The following is a 24,080-nucleotide window of genomic DNA, read 5'->3' as shown; positions in this document are numbered from 1 at the left end:
AAAAATCTAAATAAATAACATAAAAATATTCCCTTATGTACCTTCTTCTGGGTCTTGGTGCACACCCTCAGTTCATCCTCTGAAAAACATTACCTGATCTCAATTTCGGGCCCCTTAGTACTGACCACAGTGAACCATCTTCAGATGGCTGCTCCCCGCTGGATAACATGCCATATTGCAGAAGTGGTTTCTTGAACATGATGATTAGTTCACTGCCTCCACAGTCACTTTATTTATTTTTTAGATACATTAAAGTGTCTGCTCAGTATACATATGGTTTAAAAAACTGCCCTTAAATGTGTACAAACTCCACAGTGTGCAGCTTGTACACTTGGTGTTTACAAACAGTTTTATAGTTCCAAATTAGCAAAACTGCAAACAAGAAAAAGGAAAGGCTACATGTAAGAATACTTTTGAGCTTTTATTTGAAATGTGACTTTACACAGGGAAACCGAATGTCATGTTTGTGGATATAAAAAAAATTTCAATAACAAAACCTGTCACACAAAAGGTGTGGTATGTCTTTTTGCAACATTCGTCCTACAGCTTCCCACTGAATCTGAGCTTTAACAGAGGCACCTCTCTCTGTAATAAATAGTTTCATTTACAGAGCGAGTAATTAGATATAAATACAAAGGCGCATTTAAAACTTTTTTTTTTAAAAGCAATTATAAATGTGTTGATTCTATTTAAAAAAAACAAACAGGCAACAAGCAAATCAATCAAGCAAACAGATGCAAAATTGCAAACAATGTTGGCGAAACCAAAAACTGGCACCAAGAAAAAAAAAAAAAGAGAAAACATACAAACAAAATGATGTTCAAACTTTAAATTATAGGCACTAGTTTAAGAACACCCACCACATCAATCACCGGTACAGCTTCCCGAACACTGGCATGCCTTTTGATTCATTCTCATAGCATAAGAGGTAAAAGCCAATCAAAACCTAAAACGTATTCAAGACAGATTTTCATCATATTCCTTTTTTTTCATGGTATGAATGATACACACTGATACATCTCTTATGGGGATTTGATAAACAATATCAAAGTTTCCTTGTTTTCATTGGCTGATTGGGTGAACAGGGACAAAACAGCTCTTTCAGGCTTTTTTTCTCAACATTTTTTTAAAATAAGACATCGGTAAAACAACTCAGAGCTAATGTTAACCTGGGGCCAATTTCACAAAGAGATCTGAGACTCCAGTGTGCGAGGGTGTAAAATGTGCTCTTTGGCTGCCATATTTCTGCAACAGAGTCAATTAGCAGCTCAGGTCCAGTGATAAAAGTCCCAAATGAAAGGGCTTTTAACTTTAAGTGCTTACATGAAGTGCTGTGTTTCTATTAAAAGCACAATTCAGTAGCTCAGAGTGGATCCCAAATTGAAGCTTGGTCTTGCAGCGGAAATAGGACTATTATGAACAATTATAAATGAAATGCCTGCTATTGTCTGCAGGTAAGATAAAAAAAAGCCCGGGTCACCAATGTGTAATCTAGTCTGAATTTCACAAAAAGAACCACTGACTTTTATTTAAAGGTACTTTTTGTAGTTATCTGCATAATTTAATTATAACTTTCACCAGCAGGGGGCAGCACATTCATGTTTTTGTTCCATTTTTAAACTTGATAGCTCTCTTTACCCTTCCCTATTTATACAAGAGGCTTCCCTTTTTCCCAAAACACCAGAGCAAATAAGCATGTGTTCCTCCTAATGATTAGTCAGGTTTAGGAAAGGTTACGATGAGTCACTGCACCATCTTGTGGTGCAAAATCGTACTGCACAAAAGTACAGAATGGCCCAGATTGAGCTCTTAAGCATAATTCAAAGGCAATGTGGACATAAAGTTAGAACGATTGTTTCTTCTTCTTCTTCTGCTGACAGCTTTGGTTCATTTTTATTGTTTTGAACCACTAATAAAAACAAAGATTTACAAAAAAGTACCTTTAGGTCAAAAGCGTCACCATTCTCCAGGGCTAACTTCAAATTACGTTTTCACTCAGCGACACTGCTGATAAAATGATATTTACGATGTTCAACCAGAATTAGTCGTTGCTTCTTGTTTAAAAATAGTCCAGGACAAACTGGTTTATGTCGCCAAGCAGAAAGCCGCTGGGCTGGGGAAACAAATTGCAGTTCATTGAGTTGCCACTCACTAGAGAGTTTTTTTTTTATTAGTCAGTTTTATTGTTATCTTTAATTTTATTTAATGTGTTTTGGTATTTTTTGAAATTTTATTTATGTTTTTTTTTTTTGCCGTCTTGGAAAGCACTTTGGTCAACCATGTTTTTTGGTTGTGTTTTTCTTTTGTTTTGGTTTGTTTACGCATAAAGTTGCACAAACAGCTTTATGCGTAAAGCTGTTTGTGCAACAGCTTTACCCCCCCCCCCCCCCCATTTAAGTCGCTAATTTAAACTAAATTAAAATATGGGTGTTGAATCCTGACACATGCACGTGGAGCAGACTGCACATTTGCTAATCAGAGTCATTGAACTGAACCTACCTGCTGTTTGTAGCTTTAGTGCATTTTAAAATTCTAGTGTTGAATTACTCTGTTCCTCCTCTCTGAAGCAGCAGGTATATCTGTGAGCTGTACCGGTGCAGTTTATGAATGCTAGCGTTAGCTGTCAGCTTACCACTCCACCTACTCGTCCAGTGGCTAAATCCATCTTTTACACACGGTTTTAGAACTGAGTCGTCTTTGTGAGACTGGCCCCTGTTCTTGAACAGACCACTTTAAGCACTTAAATGGAAAAGTATAATCTTGGCAAACTGTGGTACAAGTCAGAACTGAGGCTTTGGCCGGGATGTCTTTAATCACCCGGTTTGACACTTTAAAAACAAAAACAAACAAACAAAAGAAGGCTTTGGAAAGTTAGCTTTGCAGTTGAGGTTCAAAACGTATATTTTAAACAACTGAAATTTTAAAACAAAATACTGATATGGATGTTTGGATGTACACTTCTTAAATAATTTTGAATAAATAATTTCCCAAAACAAACTTTTGCATACATTCTGGCTGATTTTACAAAGAGGAAAGATTCTTAAATGTCAAACCCACACAAGAGGTGCTTTCACTGTTTCAAGACATCAACAATTCTCTAACGTTACGGGACAGTTCACCTGCACAGCATCATCATAGAGATCGCTCACCAACATCTGTTAAACACAGAGCATAAAGAGAGAAATGCGTGGAAACATTTCAACCTGAGGGAAGTGAAAGAAGAACAGGGGGGAGGAGGACGAGGAGGCGGGGGAGGGAGGAAAGCTGGGCATGTGGAGATATGGACAGTCTCACTGATGACTGCAGTTGAACCAAAGGCAGGTGACGTGTCCTCTGATGGGGCGCTGGAGTCGGGCTGGTTTCTTTGGCATCTTCTGGGCTGTCTGCACTACATGCCTGACCCCTCCAGAGCCAGTCCCCACAGAGAGACACAATGAGAGGTCCTCTTTGACACAATGTGGACTCTGTCCTCTCCCTTTTTCTTTTTTAAACTCTTAATCAAATGTATTTTTGGGGGCTTGGTCTTTCTGAACTATAAGAGTTATCTAGGTAGATAAAGTGCCATGTTAAAATATCTTCCTCCTTTTATTGATAGTTTTGACTGGAGAGCCCCCTGGTGGCCCGCCTTAGTAACAACCTTCTCTCCAGTTCTCACCGCCGCCGCTGTAAGTCCGCGGACCAGGAAGGGACCTGAAAAGGCAAGCAAGGAAAATGCATTTCTGTAACAGCCAACAATAATAATAAAAATAAAGAGATACAAGACAGAAAACAATTCAAAATAAATATCACAGACACATTAAAGCACTTAAAATAGATAATAAACAAAACAACTGAAAGACATCAGCCAGACTCTGATGGAATCGCATAAAAATATGTTTTAAGGACTGATATAAAGTTGGTCATTAATTCTGCGAGCCTTGCACTCCCAGCCAGGTTGTTCCAAAGTGAATGTCTGCATATTAAACCAATAAGAATGAACAGAAAGTGTGATTGTTAGCGCTGTCGCTCTCCAGCAGGAAGGTCCTGGGTTCGAATCCGCCAGCGTTTGCCTGGAGGTACTTGTGCTTCCTCCCACAGGCAAAGAGATGCAGCTTTGGCCACAAGTGTGACTCTAGTGTGTGTGAGTGTACCCCCCTCCTGTCCTATGACAGTGTACCCTCAAACCTGAACTGGATAAGCAGTTAAGAAAATGGATGGATTAACCTTTTCTGGGTGTTAGTTTCAAAGTTAGAAGGTTCTTATTTGGAGGAAGCAAGACTGGCCAACCTTTATAAGAGTGGAATCAATCTGGGAATGGAACCACCACAAAGCAACACACAGAACGCAGAAATTGAATTATAGAAATTAAAAGACAGGCGATGACAGTAAAACTGCACAAATTTGTAAGAACAGTGGAATCAAAAGACATTAAAAGAGCTAGTGGTGGATGGAGATTCTACAACCACTCACCACTAGCTGGAGCTGCGGCTACACCAGCATTTCTCTCTCTCTTTCTCTGTCAAAGTAAAATAACCAGCCAGCTATTTAAACCTGGAAGAGAAGAATGCTGCTTCTGCTGCTGCTGCTGCTGCTGCTACACTCAGGAAATACAATAAGACTGTCTATGTAACATTATGTGACAGCAACTAAAAATTTCAGCAACGTTTAATTTACGATTTGATTGTTGAGGAATGTAATTACAGACAGTGTTTAACATTGTCTGTTAGTCTGTTGTGCTCAGCTTTGACTGTTGTCTTGATATTAGACTGGTCAATTTTTAGTAAATTACCAGCTAGAAACATCACTGGTGTACACATAAGAGCGAAAAAAAATATATATATATATAAGCACAATACGCCCGCCTGGTAACACTTTATAATCTGATGCATGACTAAGAGTGTAATTCCCCTTTAATTAGATGGAACTTCAATGTATTTTATCTGAAATTACAGTGTAATCATATTTACCTAGCTATACTTAAAGGTAGGCACACTGGAATAAAGGAGGTTAAATTAAAGCATAATTATTTCTTACTTGCTACGTCTTTATTCTGCTGCAGCTTACTTCAAGTATTTGTAGGTAAATATAGTTACATTGTAATTTAAAATTAATTCCATTGAAATTCCATTTAATTACAGGGGAATTACGCCCTTATTATAAAGTGTTACCGTCCTCTTTAATCAGACAGAGAAGTGCACAATAAGGACAATGTGTCTGTACATACCTGCGCACTGGTTGGGCCAGTTTGCTGCGAGGCAGGGGGATCCCACCGCCTCCTCCTCCTCCTCCTGTAGAAGCACTAGGTCGGGGCAGGCCACTGCGCGGAGGAGCTAGGGAGCGGGTGGGGGTGGAGGTGGCAGAATTGGGGGTAGATGTGGCCTTTACCGGTTGCCGCAAGGCTAGTGGTGATGGGGTGGCAGGAGTCCGTAGTTTACTGGGAGATGGGACTGGAGACAAGCAGAAAAGTCAGGTGTAAGTGGATTATGATGGATTGCTTTCATACACAGTATCTATATAATGAAGTAATGATCAAAACCACAATGGTGTGAGGTTAATTTAAATATGATGCCGGTATAAAAATCTGAGACATACAGTATGCAAGCTTTTACTAACAACATCCATTCCAAATTCACAAATTTCAACATAAGTTCAAAAACATAAATAAATGAACAGAAAGTTTAACTAGCACAGCTGCCGGCTATGATTTTTGATGCATTGACAGAATGAGATGATACAAACACACAGAGCAAACTCTACTACTAAAAACCAACAACACAACATCGATGCGGCCACGGCGTGGAAACCACAATCACGATATTTAAAAAGGTGGAGGCTCTCAGTGAATACTCACTGAAATCACCTTCTTCTCCAAAGCAACAGGAGAGTGGGACTAGACAAAGACGAAGACAACAGAGACAGGCCTTATTTCAGAGCAGGGAGGGAGGAACGTGCTGACCATGCAGTGTAATGTGGCGTTTTGCTCAAAATGGGCCTTTAGGGCTGATGCCACACATGATAAAGGCAATGAGTCTGTCATCTTATTTGACAGAAATCTATGCAGTTTCCTCTAATTTTCAATTATCTATAAAGAAAAATCCTTTGACTAAATAAAACCCACCTAAATATACAGTAAGAAAAATTATTTAAATTGCAACACCTGACGTAGGAGAGGATTTTCTGCTGGGATAACTAAAACCTCTTCGGGGCCACCTTTAACGATGTTTTGTACTTTATTATGTATTTGTTAATGACAGCCAAATGTTTTGTTTTAATTGCTTCCTTAGTAATTGCCCTTCTTATTCCTGCTATTTAGTGAAAGCTGCTGGCATCTCTGGGAGGAAGTGCACAACAAAGCGAGATTAATGGGTTAGTGAGCTCTGTCATGAAGTTGGCTCTCTGTTTACCTGGCTAGGTCACCATGGTAACTTAGGCTAGGCACATAACCTGGTCTGGAGTAGGTTCGTGTTCAGATCTTCTCTTTAAAAATCATCAGGATGGATTTTCATTGATTTTTTTCACTTAAAGCAAGTACAATACAGATTCTCTAGACTTATATTTCATACAGGCAAGTTGATAGGCTTACTAATATCACAAAAGGAAGCTGTGCAGTAAAGTTACAGCACGACAAACTGTGTACTGCATGCATTCAGTTGGTCATGGAGAAAATGTAATATTGTATTTATGCTTGGTCCCAATCTGCTGCCAAATCGTTTTGTACACTGCTGAGGTTGTAGCTAACAGAGAACACATTAGAAAACTCATCGGCCTGTTTGTTGGCAATTTATCACCGAGAACAGTCAATCAATAACATTTATTTCACTTTGACCTGCCCACAATCTACGGGGATTTTATGAGGCTACAGGACAGCGCTATGCCCAGACATACAGAGTAATAATGTGTATCATGTTTAAAGTTTCAGGGCGCTAACGTGCAGCACTCATGGCAACATTTAGCAGTAAAATAGATATGTATTGACTTATGTATTCACAAGATTTCACAGGATTTTCAGGAACGTTGTTTCTTTTTCTTATTATATTTTGGGGTTTTTAGATTTTATAGATCTGCATCCAAGAGTGAAAAGATGCTTCGATCCCTTTTTATGCTGAGCCTGAAGCAGAACGCCTGGATTAGCAGAGAAAGTATATAACCTCCATCGTGATACCCGCCACCTCTGACTGAGATTTTACGTTGTGTCGAGCCAGCTATCGCAAAGAAAGCCTGGTTATGTTGGACTTGCATCGTAGGAAAGCCATCAGGTGTCTTGTATGTGTGGCATCAAACAGGTAAAGAGCAAGAGAGAAGAAAACTAAACAATGAATGAAACAGTACACGCTCTCCAGTCTTTGGATTTTTGCCAGTGTCACCTGTGCGTCCATTTATACAAAACAAGTATTTTGAACATCAGCGGCAACTTTCTAGCAGCTATCAAGATGACAAATATTATAAATGCACAACGTTTATTTACAACTATTTTTATTATGATCTAACTGTCGAATCATAAAAAAACATAACTGAAGTCTAATTAACTATCAGTTTACTATTTATTAGCAATGGCTATTCTAAGGTGTTACCTACCTGAGACGACACTGACCCTGTCATGCATGATTCTTTACAGAAAGAAAGTATGACCACAACCAAAAGAAAATACACATTCACACATTTCTTACACGGTTGCAAGATCATCCTCATCTCTGACAACAAACGTACTCCATGGTTACCTCTTATTAAACGTCTTGCAAAGAAAGCAACAAAAATAAAAGGCTAAAATTCAGCGTGTGCTCAGCGTTGCTTTACATTCTCAGCACTTCAAATGACGAGCTGGCAACTTCCCTCACTTTCATTTCCGCTCCATAAACATAACAACCCATCATTACAACTCCTCAGTCATCTGTACCTTCAGCTGACTTTTATGTTGTCATAAGTTGTGCATTTGTCTGTGTGAGAGAGCAGTCTCACAGCCTTTAGCTGTTACCTCGTAGGGCAGTGGGGCTTTGGAGCTGCTGTTTGGGTTTCAGTGAGGTGCGAGAAGGGGTCAAGTATTTCGGGAGCTGAGGTGCTGCTGAAAAACAGAAACATGTCAGCACTAGACTTCAATCTGTCACAGAATTCATGGAGAAAGAGGGGCTATTTTGGCACTGGAGGCCATTTGAGCCTGAGGTGCAGGTTGAGGACACTAGAGGGCTCTCCAAGCACGCACGCTGAGATAGTGAAGGAGGAGCACGACTATCAGAGCAAAGTGCCCTCTGCCTCTGACAGGTTTAACAACCAATCCCAGCACAGACAGAAAAAAGGAGTGTATGGTTTACACATGCTTTACAGGGAAGAGAAGCCAGTGATAGAGGCAGCAGAGGTGCCCATGTCCAGTACAGCCAAAGCTCAGAAAAACACAAACCAGTCACCACAGATAAATGTATAAAGACTGAGGTAAAAACTGAATAGCTGCTCTGTATGTATGCATAGGGAGCACATAAATACACCATCCTTCCACACAAGAAAGAGGCAGCTACCACATGATTAACCCGCTGAAACTTGCTCTTTGACCCCTCCATCTGCCTCTAGTAACAGAGGAGAGATTACAGCTTCTGGATTAAGGACTAAACCATTACCTTTATCTCCCATTACAGGATTATATCAAATGGATAGTCTTAACTCGCAGAGGAGGATTTCTAAGCTCTTAAAAGAGACCATAAAACCATTGGACATGAAATGTAAAACAATGTTTGTTTCACAGATCCCCCGAGTCGCTCTGGATTGTCATTGTTTCTGGCATCATGCTTTTATTCTGCAGAATGAGTGCTTTTCTTTGAAGTGAAAGTTATGCCAAGACAATAAGAGGAAGGATGTGTGTGTGTGTGTGTTTGTGTGTGTTAAACATATTACAAGGAAAAAAGATCAAAGACAAAAGAGGATCCCCAAACACCAAAGCCATGTCACTACAAAGCAGTGCAGTCCCTACACCAAAGGTGCAGCCAGAAGGATTAACGCTCACACAAAAGCTAACATGAGATTACACAGCCTGCCATGTTGCTGCGCTTGGAGAGCAAAACAAATATCGATCTAACAAAAAGTTACTTCAGTAATGAATCTGACAGTCTAAAGCTTCAAGTTAATAAATATTTCGCATTCAAACTAAAAGGCTTAAAAAGTGATGCTCTCCGTGGCTGTTACAGTACTCACTGGCAGATTGGCTCTGGTGTCGGGGAGAGCCGCCGTTTGGCACTTGCAGGTTGGACTCACAGCTGCGACTGTTCTTCACGGGCTCTGGGGCCTGAACTGCCGCCGCCACCGAGGTGCGTGTAAGATTAGGAAGACTTCGGCGCAGTTTTTCTACAACAGTAGCACAGGCCAGAATCAAAGTCAGCGTCAACTCAAATCACTGTTTCCCACAGATAAACTTTTACTCGCCGGTGTACATATTTGGTAACATACTTATCCATGTGATTAAGTTATGGACAATCACCCTTACCCTTTCTGTCTCTTGTTATTTTTTCCCATAGACTGTATATAAAATAATGGATGCTGGTATTTTGGTGTGTTGAAACCAGGGGTAACGAGTAAAACATGGATCCCAAATGCCAAACTCATTGATATGCTCACTGGCTAACGACTGTTACAGACAAGTAGCCAGTGAAAACCCTTGAAACTAGCTACTGAGACAATAGTGTTTAATTTTTACAGAGCAAGTAGGCTGCGGGTCAGCTAAAAAGAACCCATGTTTTGGGCACTTCTGAGTTTGCCTCATTTTTTTAGCTACATTTGGGTCTGAAAAGTCAGTCTTTATTTGGCTGGCTTGTTGGCCAAGTCGCTGCTGTGGCGGTCTTTGATAAACAGCTGTTTGAATTTTTTGTCCAGTGTCCACTGACTGGTGCCTCTGGTGACAGCAGTCGTTCTAAACCTCCATCTCACTGAGATCACAAAGTAAGGACAACCATCCCCAGCTTCCTTGCTGCTCTCTGACTTTAAAATCCATCTGATTATACATCTGATAATAAACACATTACTTGTGATGAAAATAAGACCTAATGTGGGAAACACTGGAGTAACTGAAAACATGCAACTTGTTCATATGTTCCACTGCTTACCTTCATTTTTCACCACATTAGTCTGAAGGTCATGCCCGTGGCTCTGCAGCGAGTGACGAGGCTGCTGCAGGCGGCTGATGATGGGCTGAGGAGAACCCCGGCTGTGGCTATAGTCGATGGAACGAGCAGGCGAGCGTGAGCGGGGAGAGTTTCTTGGGGATGCACGGGGAGAGTGGCGAGGGGAGGGGCTGAAACGGTTGGAGGGCAGGTGAAAGGCCGGGTGCACCGCCTCCTCGTCGTCCTCCAGACTATGAGCATCTAGCTCCTGGTCACTGAAGGTGCTGCGCCGCAGGGAGTGGCAGGATGAACCCGAGCTCCGTCTGGATGCTGTTGCAGCATATTCCTGTCTCAAGCCTGTTGGCAAAAAAGGTGTGGTGTAAAAAAAAATGTAATTGCAAAAAATTGAAGAATAAAGCTGTGGATGACGGATACATACTCTCTTCCTGCATGCGTGCCAATATCTGGACATCAGTGACATCATTGAGTTTATAGGTTGTTGAGGATCCCACTGAGTCCTCATCCATTTCTGACGTGCTCAGCTCGCTGTCCACCGATGACTGCGGACTAACTGCAGGAGGATTCCTCTCTGCTGCCGAGTTTCTCTGATGAACTGGTGAAGAAATCATATGTGAATGTTTTAGAGATAAACTAAACAGATATCCTGAAACAGACAGTGAACTATAGAGAGACCCATACTTGCGTTACTGGGCATTAGTTGCTGTCGCACGATGGGCACTCTGCTTGGGGTTGAGGAGGGAGAGTTGAAGCCACTGCTGTAAGGGCTGTTGGCTGCATTTGTGCTATAAGGACTTCCATAACTCTGCTGGTTGTACGGACTTCCATACAAGCTCCGGCGCTTGTTGGCTGTAGAGGCAAAAAGCAGAACTACAATGTCAGACAGCATCACATGAGAGACTCAGAAAGACTTGTCAATAAAGTTTTCATGTTGCAAAATCCATGCTGTCTACATGTGGTGGAGTTGTTAAGCAGTTTCACGTCCTCTCATTCACTAATCTATGAAACTTTCAAGCAGGAAAGTACAGGTGCTAAATCAAAATACAGAATTATATCATATATTACATTTACTTGCAATATTTTATACCTTTATTGGTATATTTATATAATTATTTTGTCATCAGTTCCTTTATTTTCATTTTGACATTTTATTATATTATCTATACAAGTCAGCAAATAAATGTTTTAGATACTTTGCACAAGCAGATTTAGAACCTGGCAAATATTACCCACTAAACTATTTAGTTTTGTTGTTTTTATTGTTTTAAAAGTTGACCACTAAGAAAATGTGACAGAGAAATACAGCAAACGCACCAAACTAATAGACTTTCACTATATTAGGTACTTGTATATTTGTCCTGGACAACTAAAAATATTAATATGTGTGTCCTGAGCAATTTCATCACTCTATTGAGGTGATATGATTTCTTATTTTTAACATATTTTACCACTATTTCTTCTGGTAAGTATACTACATTAATAGGTGAAAAAGAAAGACTGTTCTCAATGAATAATCCATAATATTCTCTTCACTGGGACCAGTTAGTCAGCCTCTGTTCTTCAGTAATGGTTCTGTCATTCAAAGGATATCATAAAATCTGCACTTCATCCTACAATACCTGTCAACCAAACACGGTCATGGCCAACATCAGCCTTGTTGACTGCTTTTGAACCTTTCAACAAATGAGGACGCGACCACCAGGTCAGTGGCAAATGCCTTTCTGTTGTGCAATATAAAGTTTGTGTTGGCTGAATGTTCAAAGATGAAGAATTGCTGAAAGACTATAATAAAAATATTTGTTTTTTTATGCTAAAGAGAATAAAAACAAACAAAACAAAAAATATTCATAACCATCGATCACATAAACATCCCCGCATACCTGCTGAAGGGGGATTTTTGTTTCCTCAACTTCATAAATTACCTGCGTATAAAAACAAACTTGCAGCTATCAATCTTATAGTTTCTACCAAGAATCACAACTTTTAGAGAAATGAAAGTTTAGAAAAAGTCTAAAATCCAACTCATAGAAATTTGGGATCAAAACTTGTCGTTCATTGTTTAATCTGCTCATTCACCATCTATACGCTGTAACCCCTTAAAAGCCCTGACGAAGCTTGTTGGCCTTCTGAGTATTTGACTATGAACATCAGGAGTGTCTGCTCGGAGCCGGCACATCTATGCCTGCACATTGCAGAGCTTTCAATCTGATTGAGTCTCTTATAATGTATGCTGAGTGTGGGCCTGATGGAGACTTCCTACATCATTAGCTGGGACAAACGCTTAACAATGCAAACCATTCAGTCCATATACACACAGAGCACAATACAATTCTGTGTTAAACTCAGCAAAGCAGCAGTCACAGGCTACAGTCCAAAGTCGCTGGTCTGAATCATGATATCAGACTCTGGACACTCTGTCACAGTGATACTCTGGTTTAGATGGTTAACGTCTCTCGAGTTTGTTCATTTACCCATCATCACTCTGTTTTACTCTCTCTTACTGGATGTGTTTACATTGCTCGGTGGTGAGGCAGCCTTTTAAGATCAACTCTCTGCTCTTTCCACATCGCTCCTTTCACTTTCTCCTGTTCCACCTCGTGCTCTGCACTCTGTCCTCCTGCATTATTTAGAAAACGCCATCATGTCTCCTCTGCTGCCATCCACATGGATCAGATCCTGTGGAATGCCAACAATGTTGGAACGTGTTTAGTCAGAAATGCTGTACTCACTTAACCAAAAAACGCTTTGTTTTCCAGAAAAGAACAATAAGGTCAACAGACTTAAAGAGTTCACCTGGTGAAATGGTAACTGAAAGAGTAAATACTAAGCTGCATGTTCTGTAAAGCTCCACTGTGTTTACATCACAAGCAAGTTGATATAACGGCATATTTCTGTGACTGCATATAGTAAAATCATAAACAGTGGTTACTGGATCCAGAACAGTGCTGCAAGTGTTTGTTTTGGTTTTTTTAAATATTTTTTTAAAATGTATATAACATTGTTTTGTTTTCAGCTCAAATTCAGTTTCCAGAATGGTTCTGCTCCTATATCTAACCTATATTTAAATTTGATTTTGTTTTGAAAATACTTTTAGTATTACTTTTAGTATTTTTTTTAGAATTTAAATATGGATACATATTTGAAAAAGACAAAATTCAAGAGGTTCACTATACCACACTTGATATTTGACCATGAGTGTGACATCATGTCTCAGATGAGGTCTTCACAGAGTTTCAGATCTCACTGTTTTAGAAGCTGAATGTTTAGCCTGTAAACTGTCTTTTATTTTGAAAATAAAAGACTAAATTTTCTGTACCGATCCTGTATCCTACTTCCTGCGCTCCTCTTCTGCGCTGTGCAACTTGATGTGGCTTCCGTTAAAAATAGACCAGGCTTTTGAAATGCACCGTGGGTCATTTGGCAGAACTGCAAACACTGTCCTGAGTGGGTGCAAATAGTTCTGATGGCTATGTTGGAGCTGGTGTATTTTCAAGGTAACGGTTACACAGACATCCCAATTTCAGTAAACATCAAAGCCTCCTCAAACTGTTTCTGCTGGCAAATTTGACTAAATTTAAGAATTAAAACTAAGTACACCATATAGTTCTCATTACTTTCTGTGTAATTTTTATTTTTATTCATGTTTTTTCATATCTACTTTTAGTTTCTGTAAGTATCATGACTTGATTTTAGAAGGATATCAGGATCCACATTAGTCTGTTATTTTACAATATGCTTGAAATGTCCAATTTGTATCTGATAATGGGAAAGAAGTCATTCTTTCAATATCACTTCTAAGTCAGGCTAAGCCCCACACCTGGTAAACTTTTCATTTAAGTTGATCATCAACTTTTAAAAATAATTCTGCCTGTTTGTGTACAACACAGCAGAAGAGCTCGACATACTTTAGTCTGTATTGGGTCTAAGCTAAAATCACAATGGTGCTACAGCTCAAAGGGCCAATTCAGGTTTCAAAGGATTTAGATGTGGTTAGGTGACCTGGCCTATCACAGCAACCCTAGCAACACACTTTCAGTAGAATGAGACCAATCTGATGGGATCAGTAGCACAGGGACCAATAAAAATAGAGTGTCCTTGACACCCTCGTGTACTGAAACAAGTCAGTAGAAAGAAAAGGAAATGTTCTTTCTGCCCACTGTGACTGATGTCATTTCCATTTACTGTGATATGAAATTGTGCTGCGCCAGTCTGTGGAAACTTCAGGCCAGTTTCCACAGGCAAAAATAAAACTAAATGAGGCGGCACACAACAGACTGCTTAAGGCCTTAAAGGGGGAGGGAAAGAGAAGACCAACCTTTCACTGAGGCCATTTGATACAAAAATAAAATAAAAGAATGAATGGGTTAAAGCAGCAGCACGGAGCTGTAAGCACATCCAAGAGACAAGCAAATAGAAAAACTATTGTATGCTAGAGATAAATACACCAGAGAAGAAAGGGGATAAAACTGGCAGAGACATGCAAGAAGGAGGTGCAACAACTGTGCAAAAGCCAGAGCTGAAAACAGGGCAGGTCAGCCATGTGACTGTGGTTGGGACCTCTTGGGTCTTTTACGTACTCTGTGGAACAGCTGTCAAAGCAGTGCAAAGGAAATGAGCTTTGTTTAATTGTACGGCACTAATAACAAAGTGGTTCCACTGCATATCTGAACTGTCTGGTATGAATAAAGTTGTGCTGTCTGACTAGTATAGACAACTCAAGGAGATGTCTCCCAGGAGTTTCCTCCCTGTTGTTAGTTATATAACTGAGACACGTCATCTGTGGAGAAGATTTTAAAAGGGTGTGCGCATACAAAAGGCTTGGGTCACTCCTCACACAGAAGGTCATGTTTAAAATATCTGAATATGCACTCATTCCAGAAGATGGCACAATGCTTAGACAGATGTGAAATCTTCACACACTTTTGGTAACAATCTGCCACAAGTGAAGAGTTTATTTGGCGATTCCATAGCAACAGCATTTCCATGCTCCTGCTAGAGGTCAGGTATGAAAGATAATTCAGCCCGGAGCTATAAAGCCCTGTCTGGTGACTCTCACAGACACAAATGCTTTCAGAATGTAGCGCTTAAAGCCAAATTCATGGTCCTGTGTTTGCGTAGCTCTCTGGCTATGCAGAGAGAAGGATTATGGGAGTTTAACCAAAGACTCCAGTGCAGTCTTCCCAAAAAGACAGATGCTGACTGCAACCAACAGCTGCATTAGACCGTTTTAATGGTATTATTTAACTCTCATTTTGACTTCACTGTGAAGAATTTTTCGATTACAACAATCTAAATCAAATTTGAACATAGCCATGTTGTAAAGCTGAGCAAGTTTGCCATCATAAACTTAGTTTTTTGAAAACTAAGATCGCAGTTTAGAAAATGACCATTGCATTGCATTCAATAAAACCAGCAACTAGAGACTGAGCCAATAAACTAATCAGGAAAGTGTTCACTGAGCGGATAAGCAGTTTCCCCTCAGATGATATTCAACCTGACTTCCTAATTCATCAAGTTATTTAAGTTTTCGCAGAAGTAAAAAGATGAGATGTAGAAAGTAAATGCATGTACACTGACTGCTTGATGCTGATCCTCGCTTTAATAGAGAGTCTGGGTCAGACACTGAGATACTATGTAACCTTATAAGTCTTCTTTGAAAAATTTCTAAATATTTTATTAAAAAAATCACAATATTGGTGTTTAATTCATTAGATCTGAATGTCTTAACCACTTTACTCAGTGAATCATAAGCCTCCCCATAGTGCACTTTCACTTTCCACCAGTGCCATCTGAGGAATGAATGAGGTGGGGCAGATGCTATTAGCGACAAGGGGGGTATTTTTAGGATGACGTTATCGTGCCACGCCTACATCGATGATATCACCACAAGTAAGCACCACTCCCTAAATCAGTGTTTCTCAAACTGTGGGTCAGACTCCAGTAGTGGAACAATGGGGGCGGACAAACGGACAGTAAGATAACAAACTTCCATATTAAGGTTTCATGGATTTAACAGATTGTGTGAATTTAATGACTTAAATACAAAAGTGAGGTCAATTCTCTCCTAACGTACTGCAGTAAATCACTGTGTTCTCAAAGATGAGTTTTTAGGAGTATAAAAAGATTCCACAATTGAACCATTCAGTGAGTATTATTAAGAGAAATGTTAGCAGAATTGGCCATAATTAGCAACTAGTTTGGTAAGGCAAGAGGTTTCTCAAGGGAAGGTGAGGTAAGGCTAAGAGCAATGTTCAACAAAAGGTCACATAGTCCAGCCCATAGTAGCTGGTATAAACAGCCAATAAAGAGCAATAAGCTATATTATACAAGCCTCACTCTGATCTGATTTATCATTACTTAAGAAGACAGTCCAACACATAACTACTCCATGCAACAATATTCATATAAACAAGTTTCCCTATCCCCAGATGAGGGAAGAACTATGTGACCAGGTGTTTCTTTCACAGCAGCTGAAAGAATCCCACTGACCCCAGTGACAACCTTCACTGGACTGTTGCTCAACGTGATCCAACTATCACATGAGCATACCACAGTCAAAATGGAAATGACTCGCCTCTTAGTTTAACTTTCAGGAACGGAGCCCTGTTCTCCTCACTGAAAGGTTAAATATAATTAGTGAAATCAAAAACTCTACAGGCATAAGAAATTAGGTAACTCTGGGTGATATAATGTGGTTAAAATCAGAACATTAATGCTGGTTTTTTCAGGTTCTTCTCACTATAAGAAGGGGCCTTTTGAGAGTGACTGCAAACATCAGCACGATTGCTCCACGTATAGTTATGACAATAAGTCTATCTTTCCTTATTTTACGTACTCTCATACACAACTAAACTATTTAAACCCCAACATGAAAAAAATCTCACTTTATGTATGTAAACTGAGTGTGTCTGCAGTTCATTCATTGAATCCATACACTCGGGGATCAGAGACTGATAGGTCCGCTGGTTAGCTCAGGCCATTCAGTATGGATCAGTTTAGGTTTGTCGGTGCTGCTGTTTGAGAAGAAAGTGCTGCAAAAGCAGCAAAATAAGAATACAAAAAAAAAAAAAAAAAAAAAAAAAAATCACAGATGTAAATATAAATAAGTAAGCAATTAGGCACTATCACGTGACACAAAATAATAAATATTTTGCAGGTCCCAGGGCACAACAGCTCCTCATACAATCTGCCAGCAAAATAAGCAGAAAATAATAACCCTGTTGTTTTTAAACAGAAAAAGAAGAAGAATTTTCACTCCGACCAAATGATATAAATCTAGATCATTTAGCAGTGTATGCTCAGCACTGTCACCCTTGCAACCAAAACCAAAAGTGAGGACACAACTGCTACTATGCAGTACACTTTGGTGTTGTTTTGGTTAATCATGCACTTCTTTATTTTTGTAACCTCGTTGGAGACACAAGTGTGCAAGCAAGTTGGTCTTTACCAGCATTGCAGTGATTTATTATTACTATTTTCTCACTGAAAGGGAGATCCTTTGATAGTTGGAAATGAGATATTCTGCAGAAATCAAATCCATTTCAACTTCTTTGATTCCTATACAAGTGACAATATAGCGATTTTCTTTTCCTTAAGTTGTAACACCCATAGTTTAGGAGTACATATAAGAAATGACATACACATAAGGCACAGCCAGGTCATTATGCTCACTAGTGGACCAGGGCAGCTGAAGACTTCAACAGCCGAGTAGATATCCACATGAAAGGCAGACTCCTACTGGTGTAAATTTTGTCAAGAGACTGTGAATGCAAGGCTCCGTGTGGACCACAGTGTGCCTTTATTCCCATCGAGGCACTATACTACAATGCGCCAACTACATATACACCCTTCTTGCAGACTCTGAGCATTCTTGAAAAGAAAATATAAAAAGGACTACGCAGCTGCAGTGTCCACAGCTGTCTGCATGCACATCCTCAAGTGCCAAAACCAGAGGGCATGTGGATGTCAACTACCCTACTATCAGAGCCTCGCGTTCACCCTTTAATAGCAAAACATATGGATCCAAACAGGCTGAAAGTATAACAGCCTCTTAACTAGAGATGGGAATTGATAAGAATTTAATGATCCTGATTTCGTTATCGATATCACATCGATTTTACTCCTTATTGTTTCTCTTTGAGTTTTCATTAACGGCTTTGAGAGTCACCACCATCGCTAAGCAGTACATCAAAGACATTACATTCATGCAAATTAATTGCATGCTGTGTGGTCAAATGTTTCTGAATGTTGGATGCATTTCCCCTCTTTGATGTGATCAGTGTTGGGGTCATTACTCAAACAAAAGTAATATATTACAAATGTTACACAGAACACTTTTCTTAAATATCCATACGAACCTTGTGGAGCACAGACTGAGTTACTACCTTCCTCTTCCAACACATGAACTGAAATCAGCTAATTGTAGCACAAGTGTAAGTGAAACCAATAAGCGGCATCAATAAACAGGCATACTAACAATTCCAAGGAACTGAACTACCGGGAACTGGTTCTCTACAAGAACCGGTTCTTGATTCCCATCCCTATTTTTAACATAAATCAGCAACCCAAAAAAACAGATGCAAGCACTAGCAGGAGAGCTGGTTCAGTGATTTTGGTTCTCTTCAGCTCAAATGCATCATGTTTGTTCGAAGGCCAGCCAGACAATTGTGGACACAAAAGAACATATCTCAATACAGACACTAATAGAGAAGCCCAATGATCCAGATAACATAGTCTGGTACACATGTTATTTGCTTCTTACCTCTAACATACCAAAAGAAAGATAAATTAAGTGCATCGGTATTGTAATTACAGTTGAAACAATTACAACTATGCTCCTGTTTACCTGACATGGTGAGGTCCAGTCTGTGGATGAGGGAGCGCTTGGCTGATTCCATCTCGGGACTCGGATTGTCCAGAGCTTGGCGGCACCACACGATAGGACTCAAGGCTTTTTGCAGGGGACTGTTCAGCTTTGCCTCATATAACCTAAAAAAATATCAACAGCAAGTTATTTTTCTCCTCTAATAATGACCGACAGATCACTCCTATCACACCTCATATATGATGTGAGTCAACAGCTTGAAGAGGAAATGTGATTGAGAGGATAACAAGCTGCTAATCTGGACCTGGTTTTATTACAAAGTGCTGCCTTACAGTGGATGATGTGGAGAGGCAGGAAGGAATTCATGTTTTCTTAGTAAAAAGAAAAGAAAAAAACATTTTTTTTAATGCTAATTTATTTCAGACATAAATATTTAAAATCTTGAGCCTTGCTAATTATTTAAGGGGACTCTAAAAATATAGTAAATACCCTTTTAGTACCCTTTTATTTATGTTGCATGTGTTGAGTTTTAAGAAAAAAAAATCTGAAAAGACCATAAATCTCAATACTTAATCATATGTACTCATTTAAATAGCCAAACACTTTTAATATGGCTTCAAGTTAAACTCAAGGCTTGCAGGGAAAATACGGCCTGAAAATCACTTCACACTCACACACCTAGTTGCTCCGCAGAACCAAGTGCACACACCAAACTAAACAGAGAGACACAATGACACCTCATATGCAAACTGATAAGCCAGCGAAAAACAAAATGTGGGATTTATTTTTATTTTTTTTTAAGTTGATGCTGCAGGCAGATAATTTTACCCGAGCAACCTCCAGAGCTAGAAGATTAAGTTAAAGTGCCTAAAATGTAGCTCTTTAATTGGTCAATTCCCACAGGTTCCAGTGTTAAAATGTTCAGCAGCATTAAAAAACATATTTATAGCCTGGTACAAAAATGTTTGGGGGGTTTTTGCGGTGTGTGACTGCTTTGGGTTAGAGGTGTTGACAGGCAACTGGAGCTGGTCAGTGACTGCTAGGTGCTTAGAGGTTTAGGCTCCAGTTTTGATGAATAAAATTCTGGTATTTTTTCAGACCATCACCTGGCACCAGTTACCAGGTATCTGTTTCTGTTCACTGCACCCATACAAGTTTTTGCAGCTTGCTAACAAATCTATCTGGCATTAGCTCATAACTTAGCGCTGCATCCTCTCTCCACATATGGTAACTTCTGGCTGCAAAAACCAAAATAGGAGCAGCCAAAACACTAACAATGAATCTTCAAAATGCAGAGTCCAGGACCGCTGGATGATGTCATGGTGGCTACATCTACCATTTCTACACACATGTGACACACTGAGTTAACTACAGCTTTACTGAGTGTAAAGAATGACATTTGTTTACCACGACATAATTTCTGCTTACAAATAACATTTGTGATGTCATTTTGACAGCAAGAAATACAGTCATAGACAAAGAACTAAGGCTTCATAAAGTTGCTGAACTGAAAAATGACAAAATTTATGTTACTTTTGATTGCAAAAGTATAGAACATGCATAAATAAGCTAACCTAACAAGATCATTGGAAAAGAAATAACACTGAAGTACATACAGCATTACCTGAGATAGCTGACGCGCTATCAGCCTCGCCTCATTTCCATATTAAGATGAGGTCAAAAAGTGCATTGGAGCAAATGAATTGTGACTGTGGCACTTTCAGTGGCTGTAAAATTTATATGGTTTCAACTTCTAACAGTCTTCACTCATCAAAATTGAATTTATATTGTGTTCCCCATTTATAAAAGCAATAGAAATGTTTATGAAGAGAAGAGAAGAGAAGAGAAGAGAAGAGAAGAGAAGAGAAGAGAAGAGAAGAGAAGAGAAGAGTTTCCACTCAGAGGAGAAATCTGAGTCAGCAGCTGTCAGCACTGTTGCAGCCATTGAGGAAGCCTTTCAAAATGAAAGCAGAAACATTACAGGCAAAGCAAGGGCAGAGAAATACTGGCCTTAAATCGGCACTGCACATTGTCATTGTTTATCAACACAATGACAGCCATTCACATGTGGTACAGTGCAATGTACAACTACATCTGAAACAATGATATGTGTCATGCGCATGCAGAAACAGGAGCGCAACGGGCATCTATTGATAGGCCGAGTGCTGCAGGAGCAGGCAGCCTTTTTAAATCCACTCTGATGCTAATTCATGGGATTACAGGAGTCTGTGACAGGAGCTGGCAAAAGCTAGGCACTATAGGCTAATCCCAGATATCAATCTAATCCAGAGGATGGACAAACAGCCAGGGCATAATGAGACTAGCTTGGCTGGGCATGAGCGAGCAATGTCTGAAAGTAGTCTGATGCCGAGGGCTCAGTAGCTGGCATGGGCATGCAGCTGCAAGCAAGACAGGAAAAGCTGAGTTAGCTGAAATAATAATTACAAAAAATGCAAACTGATTAACAGGATTCGTGTTTATCCTCCCTTGAAGAAACAGTGTTTGTGTTAGGAGTGTTCTAAAAATGTAAAAGCACTTGGCGCATGTTCAACTTCAAAACAGATGATATGCCCTGATTGCAGCAGCTTTTAAAAACTGCCATTAAGATGCATTAAGAGTTACGCCCTCGTGTTGCCTACTACAATATCATTACCATAGCAGAAGCAATGCATATAAGCCCGTCTAATAAGATAGATAACCATTTCCTGAAGAAAAGGGCCATCATTATATTCTCATCCAGTCAACAATGATGGTCTTGGAAGTCAAAAACAGTCAAATCCAATTTAGTCTGGAGTTTGATGGGCTGCACTTCTTTTCTAAAGCCATCTAAGGGCAGAAATGCGCAGTGCTTGGTTAAATTATATGGGCACAATCTAGCAGGAAAGGATATTGAAATACATAGGAGTTAACAAGCAGAACAACAATACTGTATTTGTTCTATCTTCCTCTACTGTGAATGTTAAAGTGTTGCTGTCAGTGTCTGGTGAGTACAGTGAAAGTCATATTTTTTTTTAAGATTTTTAGCCTGTCATGTTACAATCCAAAATGTTTCACGTTGATTACATTTTTGCAGTGTAATACCACCTCTTGTATGATTTGGTATCTCTTCAAGGGCAACTACTTTCAAAGAAACATGGATTCCTTGTCAAACTTGGCTGTAATGGCCTAACATAGAATAGTTTTTTTTTTACTTGTGTGAATATCAGTTTTATGCATTCCAAGTCTGGCTTTAAAATGAGGAATGCTATTAGAAAGACCTAATTACAACTGGTGGATTAGCAATAGGTGCATCTAAACAGAAATATAAAAATTTAAAAAGCAAATTTCAACTAAATTTGTATAAATACACTCACTTTTAAAAATACTAACCCCCTGATGTCTCTATTTTTGGGGGGGAAATTACAAAAAGTACATTTAAAGATCTTAGAGGTAACAGGAAATACATCAGACTAATTTAGCTTGCTTTTTGTTCATGATGCAATCACAATCTAATGATCTGGGCTGTGGTAAAAACAACTTTTTTGTTTGTCACTTTAATGACAAAACATCAGGACATGCACAACACCTTGGTTTGAGGGAACTGCCTAATGCTAATCTTATACACAAGACACTCTCTTGTGTATAAGATTAACAGTTTATGTTTATAACCCCTGTTAATGCAATTCTTGTAATCATCTTTAGGACCCTGCCATAGCGTTTATTTCTCCATGATGATGAGATAACTGTCCTATTTCACATCTCTCACTTGGTGCTGCAGAGCACTTGTAGCTGTGTGCCAACTGCTGCGCTAAAGGGATTTCAGAAGAGGAATATAACCATGGCTACCTCTCCCACATGGCTGCTGGGCAGGAAAACAACTTTAATTTTTTTACTGTACAACACTGACACGACAAGCCAAGCAATCTGTCACATCACAACACCAAGAAACTGATGATTTTAATTGCCACAGGCCTGCTGATCTATCTATGAAACTAATGAACAAACTCTAAGCACGGAAAGACTAGAGAGCGGTCTGACAACGACTGTAAGACAAAGCCTGTCTTTTATATTCAGACAGTCACAGAAGTGCCTTGGGATCGCCCATATGACTTGCCAAACAACATCCTGCACTCAGTAATCCACAATGAGGCTCCTTCAGTGGGGATGACTTCAGATTTCAGACAAGCTACTGAAATGATTGTTCATGCCAGGCGTTTGTGGTGGCAGCTAATGTGTATAGCAGCTGTGACCAGGCATTTAAAGCTGTCACCCAGCCCCGAAGACAAAAACACGGCCGAGCAGGCAAGTTACCTCCCAAGACAAGGCTTTGACTCACCAGCTGTCCTCGTCTTCGTTTAGACAGTCCATGTCTTCCAGATCTAAGATTTCCACTTCATCTAGAATTGAGGTTTCCCCTTCATCCGTGAAGCCCCTGCTAGTGTCTGAATAAAATGAGTTCATACTCGATAAAGAGGTGGCAGCAGATGCCCCCTCACCCTCATACGCCCTCCTGAAACTGATGCCGTCATAAGAAAGTCTGGGGTTTAAACAGCGGTTGTTCTCCAACAGCCCACCGTAGCCGCCCGTTCCAGCGAACCCCACCCCAGGGAAGCCGGCCAGACCGGCTGCCATCCCTGCTGACAGGGACGACGAGTCGTATCCGGCGCTCAGGGGTCTGTGGTTCCCTGACATCGGTCCGGACGAAGACAACATCGTAGACCTGCTCCGGAGCTGCTCGTTTTGTTGTTCGAGTTTCTTCACCAAGTCCTGGAGCTTCCGCACCTCCAAGTCCGCGTTGATATTAGAGTTGATATCCTCCATAGTGGCTCCTCTCAGCCCTACGAAAATATGCGGTGGTCAGGGGTATTTTTAGGCGTTTCTTTGCCGAGAGTCCCTTTGTTTTTGTTTACTTCACTGCTATATGGGTGTTCAAAGAAGACACTTTGGTGTTCAACCGACTTGAAAAGCTCAGCGTCGTCATCTTCTCCGGTTATTCGTGCTCACGGGTAGGGTTGAGGCCATTTTCATAATACTCGTCACCAACTGTGAAAGACCAACAGGCGGCGGAGAACACACGTCACCACGTTCCATATCGGGAGCGACCACGTAACCAACACCTATTTGCGCGTGCACATATAACTACACCGTTATAGATATGGATCGAAAATTTGGCTACAGAAACCACATTGTAACATATGAAT

At 40.0% G+C, this 24,080-nt stretch overlaps 1 protein-coding gene across 4 annotated transcripts; it reads right to left on the bottom strand.

The window, feature by feature from the left end:
- Positions 1–402: 402 nt before the first annotated feature.
- slain2 (SLAIN family member 2) lies at positions 403–23,952 on the bottom strand. 4 transcript variants are annotated; one of them, XM_084921622.1, is made up of 10 exons: positions 23,216–23,952; positions 18,922–19,064; positions 10,758–10,925; positions 10,498–10,671; positions 10,062–10,415; positions 9,157–9,306; positions 7,952–8,038; positions 5,831–5,869; positions 5,204–5,426; positions 403–3,690 (listed from the first exon to the last, which is right to left on the bottom strand). In XM_084921622.1, the coding sequence occupies exons 1-10, from the start codon at positions 23,698–23,700 to the stop codon at positions 3,627–3,629; spliced, it is 1,887 nt and encodes a 628-aa protein (XP_084777748.1). In that variant the 5' UTR covers positions 23,701–23,952; the 3' UTR covers positions 403–3,626. The 4 variants fall into 4 exon arrangements, with proteins under 4 accessions (XP_084777748.1, XP_084777745.1, XP_084777746.1 ...); XM_084921619.1 differs by lacking the exon at positions 7,952–8,038 and having other exon boundaries at positions 23,216–23,951; XM_084921620.1 differs by lacking the exons at positions 5,831–5,869; positions 7,952–8,038 and having other exon boundaries at positions 23,216–23,951.
- Between the last annotated feature and the right edge of the window lie 128 nt (positions 23,953–24,080).

Source organism: Perissodus microlepis, chromosome 23 (assembly GCF_051167445.1).
Source record: "Perissodus microlepis isolate ML-2025 ecotype Zambia chromosome 23, ASM5116744v1, whole genome shotgun sequence".
NCBI lineage: Eukaryota > Metazoa > Chordata > Actinopteri > Cichliformes > Cichlidae > Perissodus > Perissodus microlepis.
The sequence above is the reverse complement of the archived record's forward strand: the minus strand, read 5'-3'. Positions and strand labels throughout refer to the sequence as shown.

Coding starts and splice junctions, on each gene's coding strand:
- slain2 (XM_084921622.1), bottom strand. CDS start 23,700: ATGGAGGATATCAACTCTAATATCAACGCGGACTTGGAGGTGCGGAAG. Junction 10,926..18,921: donor ACTGGACCTCACCATGTCAG/GTAAACAGGAGC, acceptor TTGCCTCTACAG/CCAACAAGCGCCGGAGCTTG. Junction 8,039..9,156: donor ACACCAGAGCCAATCTGCCA/GTGAGTACTGTA, acceptor TCTGTTTTTCAG/CAGCACCTCAGCTCCCGAAA.